General features: G+C 39.8%; 1 protein-coding gene across 5 annotated transcripts in view; it reads left to right on the forward strand.

Moving 5' to 3' along the window:
- MAPRE2 (microtubule associated protein RP/EB family member 2) overlaps positions 1 to 21288 on the forward strand; it is a 104916-nt gene that overhangs the window by 50422 nt on the left and 33206 nt on the right. For 4 of the 5 annotated variants that reach the window (XM_061995330.1, XM_061995327.1, XM_061995329.1 and 1 more), the window contains one exon: positions 12960 to 13087. The exons of the other annotated variant lie outside the window; for it this stretch is intronic. In XM_061995330.1, coding sequence (XP_061851314.1) covers positions 12967 to 13087 — 121 coding nt within the window. In that variant the 5' untranslated portion in view covers positions 12960 to 12966. The remainder of the gene's footprint in view (positions 1 to 12959; positions 13088 to 21288) is intronic. 5 annotated transcript variants of the gene reach the window in all.

The following is a 21288-nucleotide window of genomic DNA, read 5'->3' on the forward strand; positions in this document are numbered from 1 at the left end:
AGGAGCAAGGACAGAAACAGTCGTGTGAGCTCATGTGTGTTTAAGCAGAAACTTAAAATGGTCTGGAACAATATTTAAACAAACTATGCAAACAGAAAAATTCTTGGTTTGGAGTTTGGGATTTCTTCTGTGTAAGATGGGCCCTTCTCCAGTGTGGCAGTTGACAGAACAAAGGAATAGCTTATTTTGCCTGAATGGTACAGTGTAAAGCAATGCTGTATGTCTCGTTTTTCCGTACGGTCACGTTGCATTGCTTCAGAAGTCTAATTTTCAGTATTATGTTTCCTGGCAATTTGGAACCCTGAGAGCTAGTTAGCGAGACACGTGGACTTCAGTTTCTTTTTTTTTTTGAGGAGTAATTCAAATGAATATCCCCCCTACAGCAGAGTTCCTTAGTACTGTACAGATTTCCTACCCAAGCAGCTGTAATTATTCAGAGATGCACATGAATGCAAATTCTTGCCTGTCAGTCTGGAATGCAGTGTTGATGCTCAGAAAGGCTGGCTGGCAGTATGTATTAAACAGTTTTGGGGGAATGAAAATTCATTTTAGGCAAATTTTACATGGTTGTTATGCTTTGCTGCTTAAGGTTAATCTCTGTGGAGCTAGTCCAGCAAAATAATGAATAGGAAACACTGAAATATTTGAAGTAGAATATGCATTTGTTTTGCTCGTGGATTCAGTGTTGTACAAATCATAGCTTATTAAAATAACTATAGAATCTGTGAGTAATTGTTTGTATGGAAGTGGAGTATATAACCCAGCGATAGGAAAGTCCTACGGGAGCTTATTTATACAGAAGGGCTATGGTGGCTGGGAGTGCTGAGACCATGGAAGCAGTGAAATGATAGTGGGTTCAACAGAAGGGATGCATTTTCCTAAAAGGACAGCATTCACATCTAAACAGCCGTTCTGATGGAAACCTTGTTATGCAGAATAGCATGCATTATTGTTTGGAGACTGTGTCCCACCTTGCCCATATTAATGTTTCAAAGTTATGCAAGGCGTAGATTCTGAATTGGAACCTGAAAACACTGTATTCATTCAACACATTCACGTTGTGCTACTTGTCAGGCTCAAGGAGGCATAAGAAGTATTTTCCTTTTGCTTTATTTATTTTAACATCTATTTCTGCCTGCAGAAATTTGGCTCACTTTTTAATCTGTGGTCCCCAAAACGTGATGTGAGTTCACAGCAGTGGAGATGCTGTGGAACTGCTTAGTCTCTCAAGCAGTATTATTTTTAATATGGTGAGGTGTTTTTTTTCCCACTCTAATTATTCCTGAAGTGCTACACAATATGGACTTGGTGGTGCTGGTGAACAAGATGAACATGAGTCAGCAGTGTGCTCTTGCAGGGAAGAAGGCCAAGCCCATGCTGGGCTGCATTAGCAGGCGTGTAGCCAACAGCTCCAGGGAAGTGATTATTCCCCTCTGGTGCTTCTGAGACTATATCTCACACACTATATCTGAACTTGGCCACTGCAATTTGAGAAAAATAGTCAGATAGTGAAGCAAATGGGATGAAGGACTACCAGGATGGTCACGGAGGCAGCGCATGTGAGCTAGGCTTGGTCAGCCTGGAGAAGATGTCATTGCAGTCTTTAGCTGTCTAATGTTGGGGGCAGGGGGAGGAGGATGGAGAGAAGATGGAGCCAGGTTCTTTGCTGAGGTGCACAAGGAGAGGGTGAGAGGCAATCTCAATCAGCAGCTGCAACAGCAGAAATGACTTTAGATATTGGGAGAAAAATTTTCACTGTAGGGATGGTCAAACATGGGAGGAGGTTACCTGGTGAGGCTATGGACTGTCTTGGTGAGATGTGAAACTTGGCTTTATGGGAACCATCAGCAGCTGTCTCTTTCTGGCTCTATTGTGAATGGGAAGTTGGAGGAGGTATCTCTGGATACCTAAGTCACTTAATCATAGAATGGTAGGGGTTGAAAGGGACCTTTAGAGATCATCTAGTCCAACCCCCCTGCAGAAGCAGGTTCACCCAGATCAGGTCACATAGGAACATGTCCAGACGGGTCTTGAAGACCTCCAAGGAAGGAGACTCCACAACCCCTCTGGGCAGCCTGTGCCAGGGCTCCCTCACCTGAACAGTGAAATAGTTTTTTTCTTAAGTGGAACTTTTTGTGTTCCTGCTTCATCCCATTACCCTTTGTCCTGTTGCTAGCTACTATAGAAAAAAGGGATGCCATAACCCCCAGACACCCACCATTGAGATATTTGTAAATGTTAATAAGATCTCCCCTCAATCTCCTCCAGACTAAACAGCCCCAGTTCCCGCAGCCTTTCCTTGTATGAAATGAATGTTCCAGTCCCCTGATCATCTTGGTGGCCCTGCGCTGGACTCTCTCCAGAAGTTCTCTGTCCCTCTTGTCCCTTTATGATCCTTTTTTGTATCGCTAATAGGCATAAACAGCTCTTGGGTTCAAAACAGCACACAAAACAAAGTCATGAAGTCAGGCCCTTTAAAAGTGAAAGGAATATTGTATAGCAGCAAATGCAGTACTGCCACCAAGGTGAAATCATTCTGTCATCGAAGGTTTCAAATGGAAGAGAAAAATGTGTATATACAGTCTCAGTACAACTGCATTCATTTCAACTCTTTTAATTCATGCAAAACCTATACTTCTGCTGCTGCTGCATTATATTAATCGCTTCATATTGCATCCTCTAAGTCACTGGGAGCAAATTTAGTACCCAGGGATGACCAACAGTTCATAGACACACAGTAAGGTAGAACACAGGGGTAGTTTTGCTGTTTCATAAACACTGCAATTATGTCTTGGAAGTTGAAAGCTAATAAATTACTCTTTCTGGTTTTAAGAAAATGTGCAGTTTTTCATGCAGAAAATATTTATTGATAAGTTTAATCTGCAGAAAATGTTTAATTGTGAGCACAGCTCTTAAATTGTGTCAGATGTGTGCTTAGTTTGATGTGCTTTTACAGGGAGTGGTGCAGAACTGTCCTATCGCAAGACCTACAGCAACACTGAGAGGGCTGGAGAAACTAAATATTCACATTGTAGCACAGGTTGTTACCTTCTTAATTGCACTTACATGCAGTTGAAGGTAATTCAAGCAATAAACTTTTTTTTTTTCCTTGTTTATTGTGGGAGTTGAACTTGGTAATGTCACCATTTGCCAGCTGGAATCAAGGCGCTTTAGGAATGGACCTCAAGATATTCCATGAAAAGAGGCTAAATTGTATTAAATGGTGCATCTATGTTTGTCTTAGCTTAAGATAGAGGGCTTTATTGAGGCCTGTAGATAGACTGTTGTAACTGCTAGTAATTCTGTTCTTACAAAGTCACCATTGCATCAAAGCAGTAAGCACTTTGTTTAGAAAAACAAAGCTTTAAGGATTTCTCCCTTTAGATAGGCAGGAAATGTTAAAGGCTGAAGTCTAAAAGAAGACACTGATTTCACAGAACTTCAAAGACCAACATGGCTGGACAAAAACCAGTTTTGGGGAAGCTTTACTTGACGCTGGTAGTCTCAGCAATTGCATTGGTAGTGCAGCAATGGTAAAAAAAGTTTGTGGTTACTGTCATACAGCAAGAATAAGATGTTACATAAATCACAGATGGTTGAGCTAGCATGTTCCTAAAGGGCATTTTACTCCACGAAGAATTAGTGAATTCTAGTTTTAGTTGCTCCAGAATTAATTTAGCAGTTAAGCAATTGCACTTAGAAGTTCAGCCTTGTTCTAGATAGTTCTTGGTAGGATTAATTCTTAAGTGCAAGATATTGGTAATATCTTGAGCACTAGAATAATTTGAGAATGTTTCCTTGTCTATTATAGTGTTAAGTCATGAGACTGAGGAAAGAGGTCAAGTTACTTTGGTAATCAAACCCAAAATTAAGTCTCATTAGCATTAACGCTTGAAATCTTTGTATTATTAGTAATTATTTGTAAAGAGTTTGTACAAGCCAAAGACAAGGGTATTTATTTGGGCCTATTTCAACAACATTGGAGATGTCACAAGTCTGAAGGCGGCAGTAGTAGTAGTCTAGCTTTTACTAGTGGTGAGGGAGAAGTGGGAGAGAGACTGAACACAGAGCTTAATAAAAAGCTATGTAGTGCATTGGTCCAGTGGTCTGCAGAGGTAGCAATGGCAGATTTACACGTGGTTCAGGTCACAGATATCTGCTGGAGCTTGGTCCTAGAAACCTGCTGGACGAGTGTCCTGCATATACCCAGCAGAAAGCCTGGCACTTCTTTGAACCCCAGAGCATATCAGAGCCTTAATGGCAGTGAGAACCCTGGACAACCATACTAGAGCTTAATATTTTACTGTACAAAAATACACAGCCGTGTTGTAGGGAGTGATGCATCAGTGAAAGCAGCCAGCACAGTTGCCTGTTGCTTCATTTGTTGTCGTATGCTTGTTTACAACTACAGGGTAAAAGTGGCTTAAAATAAATGTTGCCTTATACCCCTGCTCAATGTCATCACTTTTCTGCTACAACAACTTGCTGAGGGATGGAGCGAGGCTCGCCACCTGCCTGGCAGCTTGGTGGCTCTATCGTTCAGGTGGTGCTCCAGTACCTTTGCCCACAGGTCTTGGCATGTGGGACTGGTTGCCAAGGCAATTGCTGTTCTCTTTCTTGTCCTTTCCTGGGTGTCATGCCAGGTGCCTTAAAACGTCTTCTTAGAAGACTACTTTCAAAAGGTTTTGTTCCCAGCAGGGAGTTGCACTCAATGGTCTTTGATGGGTTTCTTCCAACACAGGATGTTCTGTGAATCTAACATACTGAAGTTAGAATAAATGTTGCAGTGTGTAAATCAATGTGTATCTACATTTGGTTTTGATGTGAAAGGGAGAAAAGTTGATGTATGACAGAGTCCTTGTTCTCTGTATCATATTACGTGATTTGTGATGTAGAAAAGGTGTATTGCAGTTTCCCTTGAGCTAGCTCAAGACTTCTGTCATGAGACTGCTTTCAGGGCTAGCTTTACACGCCTTGGACAGCCACTCCTTATTAAGTGTACTGCCGTCTCCTGTTAGGAAACAGCAGCTACATAGTGTTAGGAGAAAGGCATTGCATTTCCCCTTGTTTAATCCCCCGGTCTTCCCTTCTTCCCAGATTTGTTGTGAGTCACTGCTTTGCTTGCCTGCCTCTGTGAGGGAGCGAGAGGCACTTGGAGACTGTTCAGGCCCCCTGTCAGGAGGGCTGTATAGTATTACAAAATCTCATTTGCCATTACGTTATGCTTGGAGTAAATCGGCGTGTTACTTTAGCCTTTCACCTCTGAATGTACACAAGTCGGGAAGGAGGAGGGGCAGTAGCAAAACCCTGGATAGGTCAAAACTAAATTCATTTGGTGACTTCATCTAACTCTAGCTGGATCTCATCCCCGTTGAAACTCCCCAAGCCTGCCCATAGTGTTTTCTAGACTTAAAAGGCGGAAATGGCAGGAGTCAGGACCAGCGGACTGCCTGCCCTGCCAGAGCTGCTGCCGGGCTGCAGCGAGGCTGCTGTGTTGGTGGGTTATGCCTCCAACATAGTGACTTGGAGGCCCAGCAATCTGAGTGCCTGGCAGTGTTGGTTTTTCTTAATCAGGGCTTCTGATTATTTTTATCCTTCCCTAATTGGTGACAGATGTTTTCCTGGTGTAGATGGAGGTGGCTGCTCAGGTGTTATTTTGCCAGGGCGTTTGCTCACTACACTCATCTGGGGCAGTGGGTTTGGGGACAATCTCTCCTTAGCTGCTGTGTTCATTTTCCAGTAAGTCTGCATTTGCACTTGGGGATCTTTTTTTCTGAAAATACAACTATTCATCCATAATCTAGTGGGAGCAAAAAGGTAGGAGGTTCCCCTGCTGTTTGCAGAACCCAGGCCAATAATTGAGGTGTGCTAATGTGTGCTGCCTCTGAAGGCATCCTTTCTCCAGCATGATGAGTGTTCTCAGTGCTGCTGTTACCTTGCTTTATGGCATTTTTTTAATCTTTTAGAAATCCTTTCATGATGTCTGTGTGTTTGCTCAGTAATCTGCTATTTTCCATAAAGGAGGAAAAAAAAAAATGAATAAAAGGAGAATTAAAGCTCCAATATGTGTCTTGGTGAATTGAGACATTGTTTCACAGAAGATTAAATGTTGGTTTATTCATCAGCATTTTCTAGTTACAAAATGATCATAACTCCCATTGTCTTTTCTAAAATGTAGGTGTTTCTAATTCACTTGGTTTACTACATAAGTCTGAGAATTATTTTTCTCTGAATTAACTTTTTTTTTTTCCCCCTTCACAATCCTATTGTCTGTTGCGAAAGGTAGACTTAGTTGCCAGTGTCTATTGTGAAAATTTTACAGGTCGAATCACTTCCTTCAGGGCATCAGAGCAGCAATTCAAGCTGAAGATGTTGGAGTTGAAAGCCTTGGGGTGGGGAGGGTAATAACTCTTAAGTAAAACGCAGTTAATTTTTTTAGCATTGCAGCCTTGCCTTATGTTCCTCTTGTTCAACCCGCTTCAAAGGTTTTTGTGGCTCTTCGTTAATTAAATGCCTTCTTCATTTGTAGTAACATTAGTGCTGAAATTTGTGCATCTTTTCCTCATGTTAAAAAGTTCCTGTCTTGTTAGGTTCCAAGCAGTGCTGTTGCTTTGTTTGACTACTCTTAAGGTGCGGTTTGAGTGTGCTGTGCACTGCTGTGGTTCACTTCTAATCAGAGTCTCAGTATACCTACGTGGAAATGGTGGTGACCAAAGATTTTGAGTTGCTTCCATTTTGTGTAAGCCACTGATATCTGCCTTTCTGAAACCTCTGTCCTTTGTCAAGAATGTATTTTTTTTAGTTAACTTTTGTTTTATCCTAGAAATTGATAAGGAACCTTTTCAGTGTATGCAAATACTTTCAGCCAGAATTAAGACATCCTGTAGTTGTGTTAATATTGCATTGTAGTTTTGCAGGCAGAGGTGAATCTTGAAAAAAAAAAAAAAAAAAAAAGAAAAAAGGTGTTAGTATTGCTGTAGAGACATTGATGTTTTGTATTATGTTGCCACACAGTTTCAGTGGCAGTATGAGTGAGAATGTAGTCAGAGAAATAAAAGTTCTAAATTACGCTACCCAAATATGACTGATGGATGAAAAAATCAAATTCAGGGGAGTCAGTAAACACCTTCTCAGGTGCCCTAAAATCTTCCAAGCACTAAATAGTTTTCTTGGAATTTGTTACTGTTCTTTTAATTTTGGTGAACTACCCCAACTTCGTAAGTGGTTACAGTATTCTGTAAAAACTATGCAGTAAACAGTCTAATGCATTACTAGTTAGTGGGCCATCCCAGAGGTTTTGGCTCAAATTGTGTATATTGTTTGATCGCTTTTGAATGTGTTTTTCAGATTTGGGGGAACTGAATGTCTGGAAAAGCACCAGTATTATTCTGCCTTTCAGATAATATGATTTGGGGATTGTTTTGCTTTTTCTATAGCCATATGTACCACAAAACACAATTACCAACAGTCTTTTTGTAAGAGTTACTAAGGTTTGAGTCTCAACCAGTCCGTCGTAAACATTTATGTAGGTCAGAACATCCCAGCATTGGCAGGCAGCCTCTTAATTTAAAAGAACATAACTTAAAATTACTCTAATAGAATAAAGTAAATCCCTATAACTCTAACCTCACTTGCATTTAAACAAGGAACTGCAATGGGAACAATAGAAAATATGCTGTTAGTTGTCTTAAGTTGGAATCCTGTAACATTCCAGCAATTAAAATGTACATGGATTACCTCAGTCTTGTCTAGACTGTAGCGTGCTTCACAAATCATTTTAGGTCTTCACGTCAGATCTGTGTTGTAAAGATAAAATGGCATTCAGAAGTGAATGAGATACACGGCTAACAAAATATTTTTAACATTTCAAGGCAATTTAGCAACGTGGGATCAGTGCACAAGAGATTTTAATTTCTTCTAATATTCCAACCACAGGGTTCTTTTCTCCTTTTCTTCTTTTTTTCCATGGCACTACCTCATTGTGATTAATCTTTAACCATTTGAGTTTCTAACTAGATAGAGCCTTTTGTATTGCTTACTACAAATATCACTTCAGCTGCAGTGTTCTGATGTGAGGGCCGTGGCCACAGCCACCGAATTTGCTGCAGGAGTACAGCATAAGTAAAAAGGAGAGTAAGAACGGTGTTGTCAGCATTGTGCAGGAGCTTTTTGTGGTTTTTTTGTTCCTCGGGACTCTTTTCAGAAAAGACAACCTCGAGTATAACCGGCCCCTAATGACTGTGGATAAGGCTGTCTGCAGTGAATGTTCAAGCAGCAGGCAATGTCCAGCGGCAAATCATCTGCCGTTTCAGGATGATATGAAAGGATGAATTTTCCTTCTACAGGGATGCAGCCACTGAGGTTGGCAGGTTTATTCCTTTGTTTTGCAGTAGCTTTAATCTAGAAGGCCTCTCCAATGGGAACTACAGCATTCTCACTCATATACATTTTAACCTTTCTGCTGTGTCTTCTGCTTCTGTAATTTTTGGTGTGAGATCTTTTGTTTTACTGGCACTATCTATCCTGATGCCAGCTTCTAGAAGGTTCCTCTTTGTACTGTCGCACAGGCATTCTACTGCATTTGAAACTTAACATTATACTGTGCCTAATTGTGCAAAACAGGAAGGCTTTGCATGTTCAGAAGTGATGGTGTGTGATGTGTTTTTATGATATAGGTAGATTCATTGCTGTAGTCTTTACAGTCTTGCTGTTATTACTGGCATGTTCTAGTAAAGCTTCTGCTGTCAACAACTGTTAGTTTCTCCCTGGAAAAATAAAGTAAATATGCCTCTTGCAAAACTGTCCTTAGACACAGCTGGATAGCACCTTGAAACGGTTGTCTGTAGCAAGAGCAGTGGAAAATGCCTAAGTTAAACCTTCAGTGCTGCATGTAACGTCTTAAAAAATGAATACTCCTTTTGGTGTGATGGTTACCATTGGACATGCTGGGCCACCATTTTTCTGAACAGACAGGAAACTGTTTAAGCATATACATGATTTTCAGCACCCGACTAATCCTCTGAACTCGGATCTGTGCTGCTTAGTCATGCATGTGAAGTGTTTTTCTGAAATGGACTGGACTACTATGTGAAGAGTCTCCTATGGCTTGTTTGTATTTATTGGGGATTTTAATTTCATTTTCTTGTAAGTAAGACAAGGGAAAGTCCTTTGGGGTTAGGCAGTACCGTAAGAGCCAGAGGTTGTTTTAAATCTCCACCTGTGTGCTCTGAAGTGAGGGATACAATGTGCCATCTTCAATTTGCTTTTAGTTACTGTAGAATCAGCAGGCATCTCAAATAGAAGGTAAAAGATCTCCGGTAAGTTCTGATTTTCAAGCTTTTATAGTCTCATCACAGTCTCATGGTTGACAGCCTTCAGCTTAAACAAGGGAAGGCCTAACAAGTTGAAAATGTAAATAATGTCATTGGGACATGCAATCAAATTGTTAGCTACTTGGCTGTTCACAGTCTCCACCTGTCCAGCTGTTCTCTTGCATCACCTTACTGATGTTTATTAGTATTTATTTTGAATGTGGATCACATTTTTTAAAGTGTTTTTTAAGTTCCTTTTAAGTTCAGCACTCAGGGCACTGAGTCTTTCAGAAAACTTGAACCCAGCAGTGGATGTCTAGCACAGGGGTTCTTGTCTGTTGCTGAGCATGGTAGCTTTGCTACCTATGCCTGCTTGTTCTTTTCCCTTCTCTTTTTTGTTCGATTTGGGTTTTTTTAAGGACCATCTGTGTGGCAAACAGGATATGTGTGTATTTGAGCACCATATTAGAAAGTGCCTACTGTAAAGTAAACAGTTCCCATCTGAGTTTATTTAAACTGTAACCATTAGGAGGGTGAAGGACAGGAGGTGCAAAGACATGGTGAACACTTTCAAGAAGAGAGGCTGTGAAAGATTCAGATGTGTATTAACACGCTACTGAGAATAACTGGTAATGGCCTGTTACTGAATTTTATTTTAATAGAAGCTTTGATTCATTTTGCATGTTTGTTTAAAATTGTATTGATACACCCTCATGTGTACCTGCATATACAAATAGCCTGAACTTTTGCTGGACCCATAGACCATAATAATTAGTTTGCAGGTACAATGTAAGTTGTATTGCAGATATCCTTCAGGATATCACTGTAAAACTCAAGGTTATTCATTTACTTGCAGTTTCCTGAAGCAGAATTCCCCACCCTGTGCACTGCAGCAAAGGAGGTTGGTTGTTGTCCTTTCAGTTACATAAAGATAGATATTTCTCTTCTCAGGTGCTTTTGGAAAAGGATGATAGAGGAAATTCTGCTCCCTTCCTGTGTGTGGATTTTCTTGATGTTTTTAACAGAGCAGACTTTCTCTTTTCACTGCTGGTAACTAATGGTTATTCTGAGTTTTGCCTGGCCTCGAGAGGCCAGTTGAAATTTGGATGAAGAAGTGGCAATTACAGATCAGAGTAGCTCTATTTTGAATGTTATCATCTAAATAGTTTCTTTGGAATTGAGTGGACTGTTCCATATTGAACTATTAGTTTAACATTAAATTTGCCAGTCTGAATCTTAGGTAAATATTAAATTCACTATTAAGCTGTTACTTGAGCTGATCTTAGAAACAATTTTTTATTTAATGCGTTAATAGTGATAGTTGTAGTATCTTTCTGTTAGTTTCTTATCTATATAAAAACACTAAAAATAATAAACTGAAACCCGTGCCAACAGTGGCATTTTAATCTTCAGATATCATCAGTTACAGAGGTGCTGCTTGCCTGCTCAGTCACTTCCACTCCAATGCTGAAGCTATGCTTTTATAGTTAGACATTATGGTGCGATTTAATAAGTGTAAAAGGGCACTCTCTGTTTCTAAAACTTTGTTCCTAGTGCTCAGTTCAATCCAAGCACTTAGTGTGTGCCAAGGAAACGACCTTTGCTAACTGTTACAGTGAATACAGTGCTATGTCCATACAATTAGCTGTGCTGTCTGGGAGCCTGTGGGAGGAACGGGACAGACTGAGGATGGGCTGGTTTCTTCCATACTTCAGAGCTGTCCATACAGAAGTGGTTAGAGGGGCAGCCTGGTTCTGAATGAACTGCTGGCAGTAGCAGTCTGACTATTGGAGCATGAATTTTTTGAGCCTGTTTTCTCTTCCTTCTCCCCCCTCCAAATGCAAATTTGAGGATTTTCTGGTTTGGATCTTAATGTCAGTAGATGGAGACAATTTGAGAAATCTGTTTGTGAAATCTGTTTCTTATAAAGTGACCTATGTTATGAACTCTGTAATCTTGTATTTTAAATTTATTCTCTGTTTTATGTACTTAGACATTTACATGTTACTGAGTCAGTTTTCATGCTGCTGGGTTTTTTAACACCTTCATCTAGGTTGCTCCAGCATACCTAACTATGGTCAGAGTTAATACTGAGATTGTTCTGTTCCCTGCAGAACTGTCTTAGCAAGTTTCAAATGGTTACGTCTCTGCAAATTCTTAATGGAAATTGCCCTTGCAGACCTCAGATCTCACAGAGGAGATCCCAGCTCTTTTGTTGAGAGTTATGGTTGAGGTCCAAGGTTGAGGTGGTGGAACTGGCACCAAAGCTAGACACTTAAGTGTTAGCTACAGGGTGTCACTAGAGACAAAGATACACAGTAGCCACCAACTCCTTTTTTTTTTTTCCCCCCAGGAATAATACTGCAACTTGGTTGGCTATTGAATAATTTCTGAAACACCTGGTACTTGGATTGTTACTAGTGGACTTCCTAAAATCCACTAGTCTTGGGAATATTATTTACTATTTTTATGATTGATCTTGGCTCCACTCTTTGAAAGTATTGATGAGAGAAACTTGAATGTGTTCATCTTTTCTTTAGCAATGTCGTGCAACAGAATGATGTGATTGATGTAGAGCAGCAGGGAATAAAATCCAGTAGTATATGTTTCCAGGCTTGGGGACTGATGATAAAAGACACTATGAATTACCTACTTGCAGGAAAGGACTTTAGCTAACTAGAAGAATCTATTTTAAGATAATATGTCTATCAAAATTTTCAGCACAAAGGGCCCTTATCCAAGGTCTTGGTGAAATGTTGCCTGAACACAGTCTGAAACTGTTTAGCTGTGTTCAAGTAGGATGGCTGACATGACCATTAAGCAATGGTCTGACTTGTTAAGAGTCTTGGAGAATTTGATTAATCTAGACTACCTGGGCATTGGGACAGACTCTGAGTGCTGTCCCTAACACATTATGAAATCGGCTGTGGGAAAGAAAAAGCCATTAGAGCTGGAGGATATTGTTGGCAGAACAACAAATGGGTTTAATCTGAGAGGAAATACTCCTAAATATGTAGAGGAATCTGACATTGCTGCAGCTTTCCAACCAGGCAGTTGAGGGTACAAGTCTCATTTACTTTCAGGATAGAGATTAGTAAAATGATAAAAGATTATCTGGTATTCGCTCTGTGACTTTTAAGGACTGAATGAATGATCCAAAAGGCCCCTGTTCAGGAAGAAATCAGTATTTGAGTGAGCAGAACAGCTACATATTCTAGAAGTTATTTGAAAACTAAATACTGATTTAAGGCTGTCTGATCATCCTGAAGTGTCAAAGACCTGACAGATAGGTGTCAGATTGCAACATTTGTGCAGCACTATGTGATAAAATCCCACATCTCTGGTCCTGTCTAAGTATCTTTAGGCTATGTCTGATTTTTTTTCCTACCTTATTAGCATTAGGCAGAATGCTGTACGTTCCTTATGTTCACAATGACAGTGAAATATGTTTATAGATTCCAAGAGTACATTGAGAAGATCATGTCACCAAAGAATAAAAATTAAGCATACTTCATCAATAACTAATAGAAGACTGTGCAGTGATGCATCTTTTCCTTCTTTTTTGTACAAGAATTGTAAATTCATTGTGTCTATAAATCAGTTATCAAAATGCCCAAAATATATTTTTTGTCCTTTTTTTTTTCCTAGTTGGGGAATGGCGGTCAACGTGTACTCTACCTCTATAACCCAAGAGACTATGAGCAGACATGACATCATCGCATGGGTTAATGATATATTAGCTTTAAACTACACAAAAGTTGAACAACTCTGTTCAGGTAAGAAAGCACGGTATGCTCTACTACTGTTTATTTTAAAACCACTTTAAAAGTCTGATTTGTTGAAAATAGATAACTTTTAACTTTGACATAAAACAGTTACTCTTGACAAAAGAGGCTAGTGTATGTGCAAAGGAGGCATTTTTGTATTTGTGTTAATCATGGAAAGATAAGGTGCCTTGAGAAAGCATAACAAATGCAGAGGTGAATGGGACAAATGAAGTAGAAGATAGATAGAGGTAATAAAAAGGTTGACTAAGCAAGAATACAATGATAAGCTTTTGTGTTTTAAAGCTACTGGGGTGGTATCTTTTCAAATGGAGAGTGGACATAGCTGAAAGTGAGATGAATATAGAGAATCAACACCGTGAGTGAACAAAATTCTCCAGCACCTTTTCCTTCCTGGTAAGGGTCCTCAAATTCCTGCTGATGGTTGCATGAAAAAGAGTGCAAGTGTGACTGTGAAGAAAAACATGGATTTGAGGAAATGAGCCTTTAGCTGATATGTGGGCTTTAGAAGTTTGTCAAGAAAATCTGCCTGTTTTTCTTTAAATGCAACTGAACTCTTGCTGTAAGTAAATTTAGTAATGAGCCCTGAAAAAAAAGGATCATGGTTGGAATGCTTCGGACATTTTGGTTAGTCAGAGTGGCAACTACAAGATATGTGTTAAACAACAGAGTCTGTAACTAGATGATGACTAGAAATGACACAGACAAAGGCTGATGTTTTGCAGAATACACATGCCCCTGGGGAGTGATTCTTTCAGATTTCCTGCTGTGATTTTTAATTTTGAAGATGTTTATGTTGGAGGAGAACTGACTTAGATGCTACTTCCAGACAACTGACATGCTGGGAATATCTTACTTACAAAGACAATGCTCTAAATACGTAGAACTGAAACCACATTACCACATTTCAGCTATTTAGTGGTGGAGCTGAAACACATAAATGGGGTCTCATGTTCATATATTTGAATTTACCTATAATTCTGGATTAACTAATGTCTGTCTTAGAGATGTTCCCTGAAAGGTGTAGAAAATCCTTTGAGGATGATACCCTCATAGTCTACCTCTCAAAATTTTAAAGGCAAATCTCAGCTGTAGAAGCAGGCTTGCAGGCTTACAAAATAACTCATAAAATTGAAGTAGAAAAAGTGCAGGTTACAATGCATATAAGTAACTGATATAAACTAAATAACTAAAGACATAGAACATGGGAAATGACCTTTTAACGGTTACTAAACTGGGAATTGAAATTTTATATTTAGCTATGGCTATCTTTACATGACCGGAAGTGAGCTTAAGTATTTTGTTGTGGTAATTTATACATAAAGGAAATATTCCTGTGGAGACGTCTATGCACGTGTGTGTAAATACAAGTGTAGTTATATAGATAGATACACATATACACAGACACTTATAAGGATAAAAAAAGATACAAGAAAATGGGCATTTTCATCCCAAAATACCCAACATTTGCCATTGTTTGAAACAGGAAGCATACTAGACAAGTTATTGACTCTTTCCTGCACAGCTATTTATATGCTCATAAAATAGTTGAAAGGAAGCTTTTGAAGTGAATTGTCTATCAAGTTAAATGTGTGTGGGCTTACAAAAAAAAAACCAAACGAAGAATTAAGACAAACACACCCACCCCTTGCTACAAACCTTTTCCCAAAGTAAGAGAGAGGGGATCTAAGAAAATTTTGATTATGCAGAATACAATGAGTTAAAAATACTGAAGATCAAATTGAGAGACTTTGACTGGGTGGGGCAGGCAGGAGAAAAGCATGGAAATTGTAATAAGCTTACTGTCCCATTTGTTACACAGCTTCTTATACAACTTGATCTGTGACCTGCAGTGAGGATTTTGGGACACACCACAAGGGAAAAAAAAAAAGAAAAAAAAAGTAATCTCATTTAGAGCTCTAACACCATCCCATATAAAATTAAACTTTTTTTTCCTTTAGAACTTCTTTGATTATTTTAATTGCTGTTGTTACCTCATGCTTTTGCATTCATATCTCAATGAGTCAAAGCTGTAAACCTAAATTTCCCGTTTGGTTTTGGTAGCTGGGCTTGATACTTAATGTTCAGTACAATTTCAGAAGTGACTTTAGTAGTTCCTTATCTGTAGAAGCATTCTAGCAGAGTCCTTCCTGTGATCTGGAGGACTTTACTTCCTGAACTGATGAATCTGAAGTCGGTTAGATTATTGCAGACATCAGAGACAGTAGTCTTACGGACTTGCTCCTCTCCATTTGAGACTGCATAGTCCATTTCTCACATGCGAGACGTGCACGTGTTGGGGACTGAAGACAGGTAGACAAGAAGCTTTGTGGATCTTTCTGTATTAATTTAGTTTATAGTATAAACTAAAATAAATTTATATAATATAGATAGATTATGTAGTATTCTTCACAGAATGGGAACTAGGGGAACAACAGTAGCAGAAATGACCAGCCTACTAAAAAGCAGAGCAGCAGCAAGCATGGTATGGACTGTGGTTTGAGAATGGCCAATCTAACTCATTCATGCTGGCATTCTTTTGGCTGGCACTCCTTGAAGCATTGGCAGCTTTCATGCAGCTTAACACTAGTTTCCATAAAATATGAGCATTTCTCCAGGACTTCAGAGAGAAGGAATATGTGGGAAACTCTTTGGAGCTATGTAGTATTTTGCAGCATTAACAGGGCACTGCAGAGCCACTATAACTGAATTTTTATAAGCTACTGTACAATCGTATGGACATTTTCTTCTTTTTTAGAAAAAAGCATTAAGATTTGTCATGCTGTTCTATGACTATTCAGTTATTGTTCATGTTTGTTTATAAGCAGCAATTGAAAGGCCAGAAAAAGCTAAATGCAAGGCCAAAAAAAATGGGGCGGGGGGGGATACTAAGTCTGAATTGAAAGGTATTCTCTTCCAATCCTGAGCTACCTCAATGTGGCATATGCTTGTATTCGGTGCCTGGCTTTAAGATCTCACAGGTGCCCATGTTCTGCAGCCAACCTGCAATATTTTGGACATTCTAAGCTTAAGCAAGATGGAATAATGTGACCCTCTGCCTTTACTAAAGGCTTTATTCAGAGAATTCACAAAGCTTAATGTGACAGTTCATAATAAAGACAGAAAAAGCAACTGGACCTTCTTTTTCTCATTACTGTGGAGAAGTAGCTTTGGTAATACACATGATGTAGCAACACCAGCCTATTCCCCAATTGCTAGTTAGAGGAACAGAGCCACTATGATGAGGAGCAGCAAAGGAAGAGGCTGGCTTAGTCATAAAGTATTTGTATTCTTTGGGAGTCTTAGATGTGTTTTTGTCTCTGCTAAGTAGGCCGAGCAAAGTGCAGTGTCCCCTGAGCTTTCTGAATGCCTGCTGTAGTAGTGATGTGCCAAGAAGGCCAGGTTATGGATGGATGCAGCCCTGGAGAGTCTAAATTTATTCTGTAGCTCCTCTGGTAATTCAAGAGAAAATCTCTTGGAGCATCTCAAAGCAGTACATTTCTCTTAGCTTCAGATGAGTGTTATTTTTGTCAGTTTTGGGTCTCCAGGTTTAACTTCCTGCAAGGTTGTTAACTTGAATATGAAATTTATAATCCATGGTTTTAATTGAAGCTGTAGCGTATTGCCTTTAGATGGACATTAGGCTTGAAAGCATTCCATTTGATACATGAATGAAAAATAAAAGAGAACAACTGAGTGCATTTAATATAGTAGGTTCCTACGTGCAACACCAATAGGCTTGGTGAATAGGAGTTTTAATTGGACTGTGGCACTAGTTATTTCTTCGGAATCATGCTATAATTTTTAAATAAATAAATACACAATGGCTTCTTGAAAAGAATTCTAACTAAACAGCTTATGGCTGAATTTTCTACCAAGGCTGTTTTTCATCTATAGGGAATACCAACTGAACAGTGTTACAGGGCTTTCCTGAGTGTTTGGCTGCTACATGAGAGTATATTCAAAATAAGAGTCAGACAGGAGACTATAGCAGGGTTGCATATGAATTACAAAGAAACAACAGAAAGCACACAAGCTATATAAATGGTGAGCAAGGAAGCTAAAAGTGGTGAATGTATATAGAAAGGAAAATGCAGCCTGGAGTGAGGTGTAGTTTCTGGCTTAGCTATAGTTGTCTGATTCTTTGAGACTAAGGAGATAGAGTATTGTCCCCCTCCACGTTTGAAAATTCTCAATACATTTATACATTTGCAAATTGGCCTCCAGTGCTTCCAGACCTTATGTCTTTCAGGATTTGTATGCAAGGATCAAATGTGGGGTGGGGTATTTTTCTTGCTTTTAATACATGAGCGTATTAAAGAGAGCATGTGGTTTGTCATTTTCAAATTTTAGCTTGTGATGCTTTCTCTGCAGATGGCCCTGGGTGTTGCCACAGGGAATTTCTCATGTGGTAACTTGTACCTTATCTCATTTGGAGTTCCACCTCCAAAAATATATAGTTTTGTTGGTACTACGCAGCCCTCATCTCAGAGGAAGGCAGGCAGTGTGACACCAGAGCAGATGTTGTTCTTTGTTTGACTTGTGTTGCCCCTCTGGCTCAGGGTTTTGGGGGAGAACTCCATTAGAGCCTCTCTGGGCTGTTACCCCTTACAAGTGCTGTGCAGGGAGGAACATCGTTCACAGTTTGTGGAGAGTATCTGAGGTGTTCTGCTTGCAGGGATGGTGCACTGGTGCTCTGCACCGTTGGGCTGGTCACCAGTCCCTAGGCCTTACAGGATAAGTGTCAGGAGGATGGAGCCAGCCTGTTTTCAGTGATATCCAGTGATAGGACAAGGGGCAGTGGGTATAAGCTGGAACATAAGAGGGTCCAAAGAAATACAAGGAATAATTTATTCACTGTGAGGGTGACGGAGCACTGGAACAGGATGCCCCGATGGATTGTTGAGTCTCCTTCTCTGGAGACATTCAAACCCCACCTGGACGAGTTCCTGTGTGACCTACTCTAGGTGGTCCTGCTCTGGCAGGGGGTTGGACTAGATGATCTTTTGAGGTCCCTTCCAACCCTTAAGATTCTGTGATTCTGTGACAGGATTTGCTGGCAAGGTGGCTGTCGTCCTCAGACAGCCCCAGGCCCCTCAAGGAGCAGCAGGGAACTGCATGCCAGGCACACTGCCACTTGAACAGTGCTCTGTGAGAACTGTCTCTGCATATGGCAAAAATCTTGCTGAGCAGGACTGAGGTGTCTGAAGAAGGAGGGTATTTGTCAGATAGAGGTTGTGAAAAATGCTTTTTCTTCTGTGTTGTGTATATATCTGCAAACAGGCTATACTTTGTGACTTAGTTGCATAGGATCTGTTTTTTGATGTCTCAGGTGTATTTTATTCAGTGCCTATATTAAGCCATAACTTCTTACATGTACATTGCTAAATTCTGTGTTAAAGTACTCAGTTGGAGCATTTGGTGCCAGCCAGATGACAGTGTGCTAGTGCCTGCAGAGCTGAAGCATGTCTTGACATTGGTGGTTCTGGTTTTTTTCCAGTTTGCAGACTTGGAAAGACTGAGTCTCTAGACTAACTTGGAAACATGTATGACTTGATCCCATTTGCACTCTGTATCCAAGCCATGTTTCAAGGAACTGACATGTTGTCCTGAGGTCATGCAACACAGAGGATGCTTAGTGTCAATGATTTTCTAATGCCTTCTATATGATGTTTAGGATGAGAGGGATACAATAGATGTTAATGATTGGATTTCAGATCATTTCCAAAACTTTCTGAGGAAGCTTGAATAGCAGTATCATGAGATTTTCATCAATAGTTTGGTTTTTTTTTCAAATGTTGCTCATTAAGGATTCATGAAGACTAGAACATAAACGAGGTTTTGACTTTTTAAAATTATTATTTAATTACTCATACTCGCTGTCCGTTGCATGATTTTCCTCACCTTTGAAAGAGCTTGCTAGATTATGCATGCTACTTTTTCTTCAGCATGAGTTATGCAGCTATTTTAAGTCAAACAGGAACTGTACTTTTATGAAATGGTTCTAATCCTCCTGTTTAAAAAACGAATTCCAAAGTAAGTTATTGCTAAAAAGTAAGTATCAGACACTCAAAGAATCACAGAATGGTAGGGATTGGAAGGGACCCCTAAAGATCTAGTCCAACCCCCCTGCTAAAGCAAGTCCATCTAGATCAGTTCATACAGGAATGCATCCTGGCAGGTTTTGAAAACGTCTAGAGGAGACTCCCTGGGCAGCCTGTGCCAGGGCTCCCTCACCCTCGCAGCAAAGAAGTTTTTCCTTCTGTTTAAGTGGAACTTTTTGTGCTCCAGTTTTTGTCCGTTACCCCTTGTCCTATCACTGGACACTACAGAAAAAAAGGCTGCCCCACCCCTTGACATGAACCTTTTAAATACTTGTATATTAATGAGGTCTCCCCTCAATCTTCTCTACTCCAAGTTGAACAGTCCCAGATCCTGCAGCCTTTCCTCATAAGGAAGATGATCCAGTCTCCTGATCATCTTGGTGGCCTAGACTCTCTCCAGAAGTTCCCTGTCCGTCTTGAGCTTGGGAGCCCAGAACTGGACACAGGAGTCCAGATGAGGCATCACCAGGGCAGAGTAGAGGTGGAGGAGAACCTCCCTTGACCCACTGGCCACACTCTTCTTGATGCATCCCAGGATGCCATTGGCCTTCTTGACCATGAGAGCACTTTGCTGGCTCATGGTTACTTTATTATCAACCAGCACTCCCAGGTCTTTCTCTGCAGAGCTTCTCTCCAGCAGGTCAATACCCAGCCTGTATTGGTGCATGGGGTTGTTCCTCCACTCTGCTGTGTATAATTTCTGAGCACTGTAACAGTTTACATGTTTAAGAAAAACAATACAAGGGGAAAACCTCCTTTTCTGACACCTAGAATCATAGAATATATTATTTAAAATGATCACTGACTATTCTGGAATATGTCATACAAATTCCCCCTCAGTGTGGAATAGGACTTTCTGAAGCAGATGTCAATTGGACACATGTACCTCAATGACAATTGGTAAGGTTTTAGGGAACATATAGTTCTTCTATAGGCTGTTTTCTGTGTCGACGATGTTGCTTCCAGAAGCTCCTATCTGATGCAGGCAATCAATCTGCCCTCCCTGAGGCAACCTTAACACCACTCGCAAGGATGCAATTCTAGGAAGCCTGAGGTAAAAGGCAAGCTTCAAGTGCTGCTGTATTGTAAAGAGTAATTTTTTTATATTTGTGGGTTTTTTCCCCTTTCTTATCAAAACTGTTAGATCACACATGCTCCTTGCAAGTTACTTTTTTTTTCTTTCTTTCTTCTTTCTGTTGTGCATTTTCCCATCCATGTTGGCAACTATCACTCTAGTGGACTGAAGTGCTGATGACTAATAACACATACAAATCATCCTGTATTTTCCAAATGCATGGTCAGGTTGTTGCAGCTTTGGAGAGAATGAATAATTTGAAGGAATTTTTATCTAATGCAACTGGATACATGTTTTTAGACTCTGTGAAAACGAAGTATTTCCTTAAAGCAAACAAACAAAAAATTCTAACTACAGAAAAGGTACAGTCAACTTTTTTCCCCAATATGGTTTTTTTTTGTTTTGTGAGGGGGTTTTTTTGGTGGGGTTGTTTTGTTTTGTTTTTTTAAATTGAGGATATGTAAATTAAACTGAGGCCTAGTTAAAAGATTTTACCTTGAATTGCATGCCATTTTAGAACAAAATTTTTACTAAGCATTTATAGCAAATTTCTAGTGTAGCGCTTAGCTCCTTCTACTGTGGTTTGGATATCAGAATTAAAATAAAACAGCCCCACACAGTGACAGGCCCTGTCTTTTCATCAGTTCTTTGTGTTCCTGGTGTGGTTTTATGTGCCTTTCTGTGATCTTGCTCCCACACACTCCAGGGATGCAAGGATGAGCAGGGAGGGACATAGTCTTTTGACATTTTTTCTGAAGGCTGACAGTCTTCTGACATTTGATGTGAAGGATTCACTCGACTTGACTCCTGTAGGAGACAAATATTAACTTGTCAATACCTCAATTTATGTTTTAGTATTCCTACCAAATACTTTATCAGTATACTAAGTACTAGCTATAGTGTATTTAAAGAAGTTAGCTTGCAAATAATATTTGCCTTTTATAGATATAAAAACATAAATGCTAAAAGCCCCAAGGATCTTATCTAGCTCTCTAGCTGAAATCTAGGTTTGC

The sequence above is a fragment of the Colius striatus genome, chromosome 4, assembly GCF_028858725.1.
Source record: "Colius striatus isolate bColStr4 chromosome 4, bColStr4.1.hap1, whole genome shotgun sequence".
Taxonomy (NCBI): domain Eukaryota; kingdom Metazoa; phylum Chordata; class Aves; order Coliiformes; family Coliidae; genus Colius; species Colius striatus.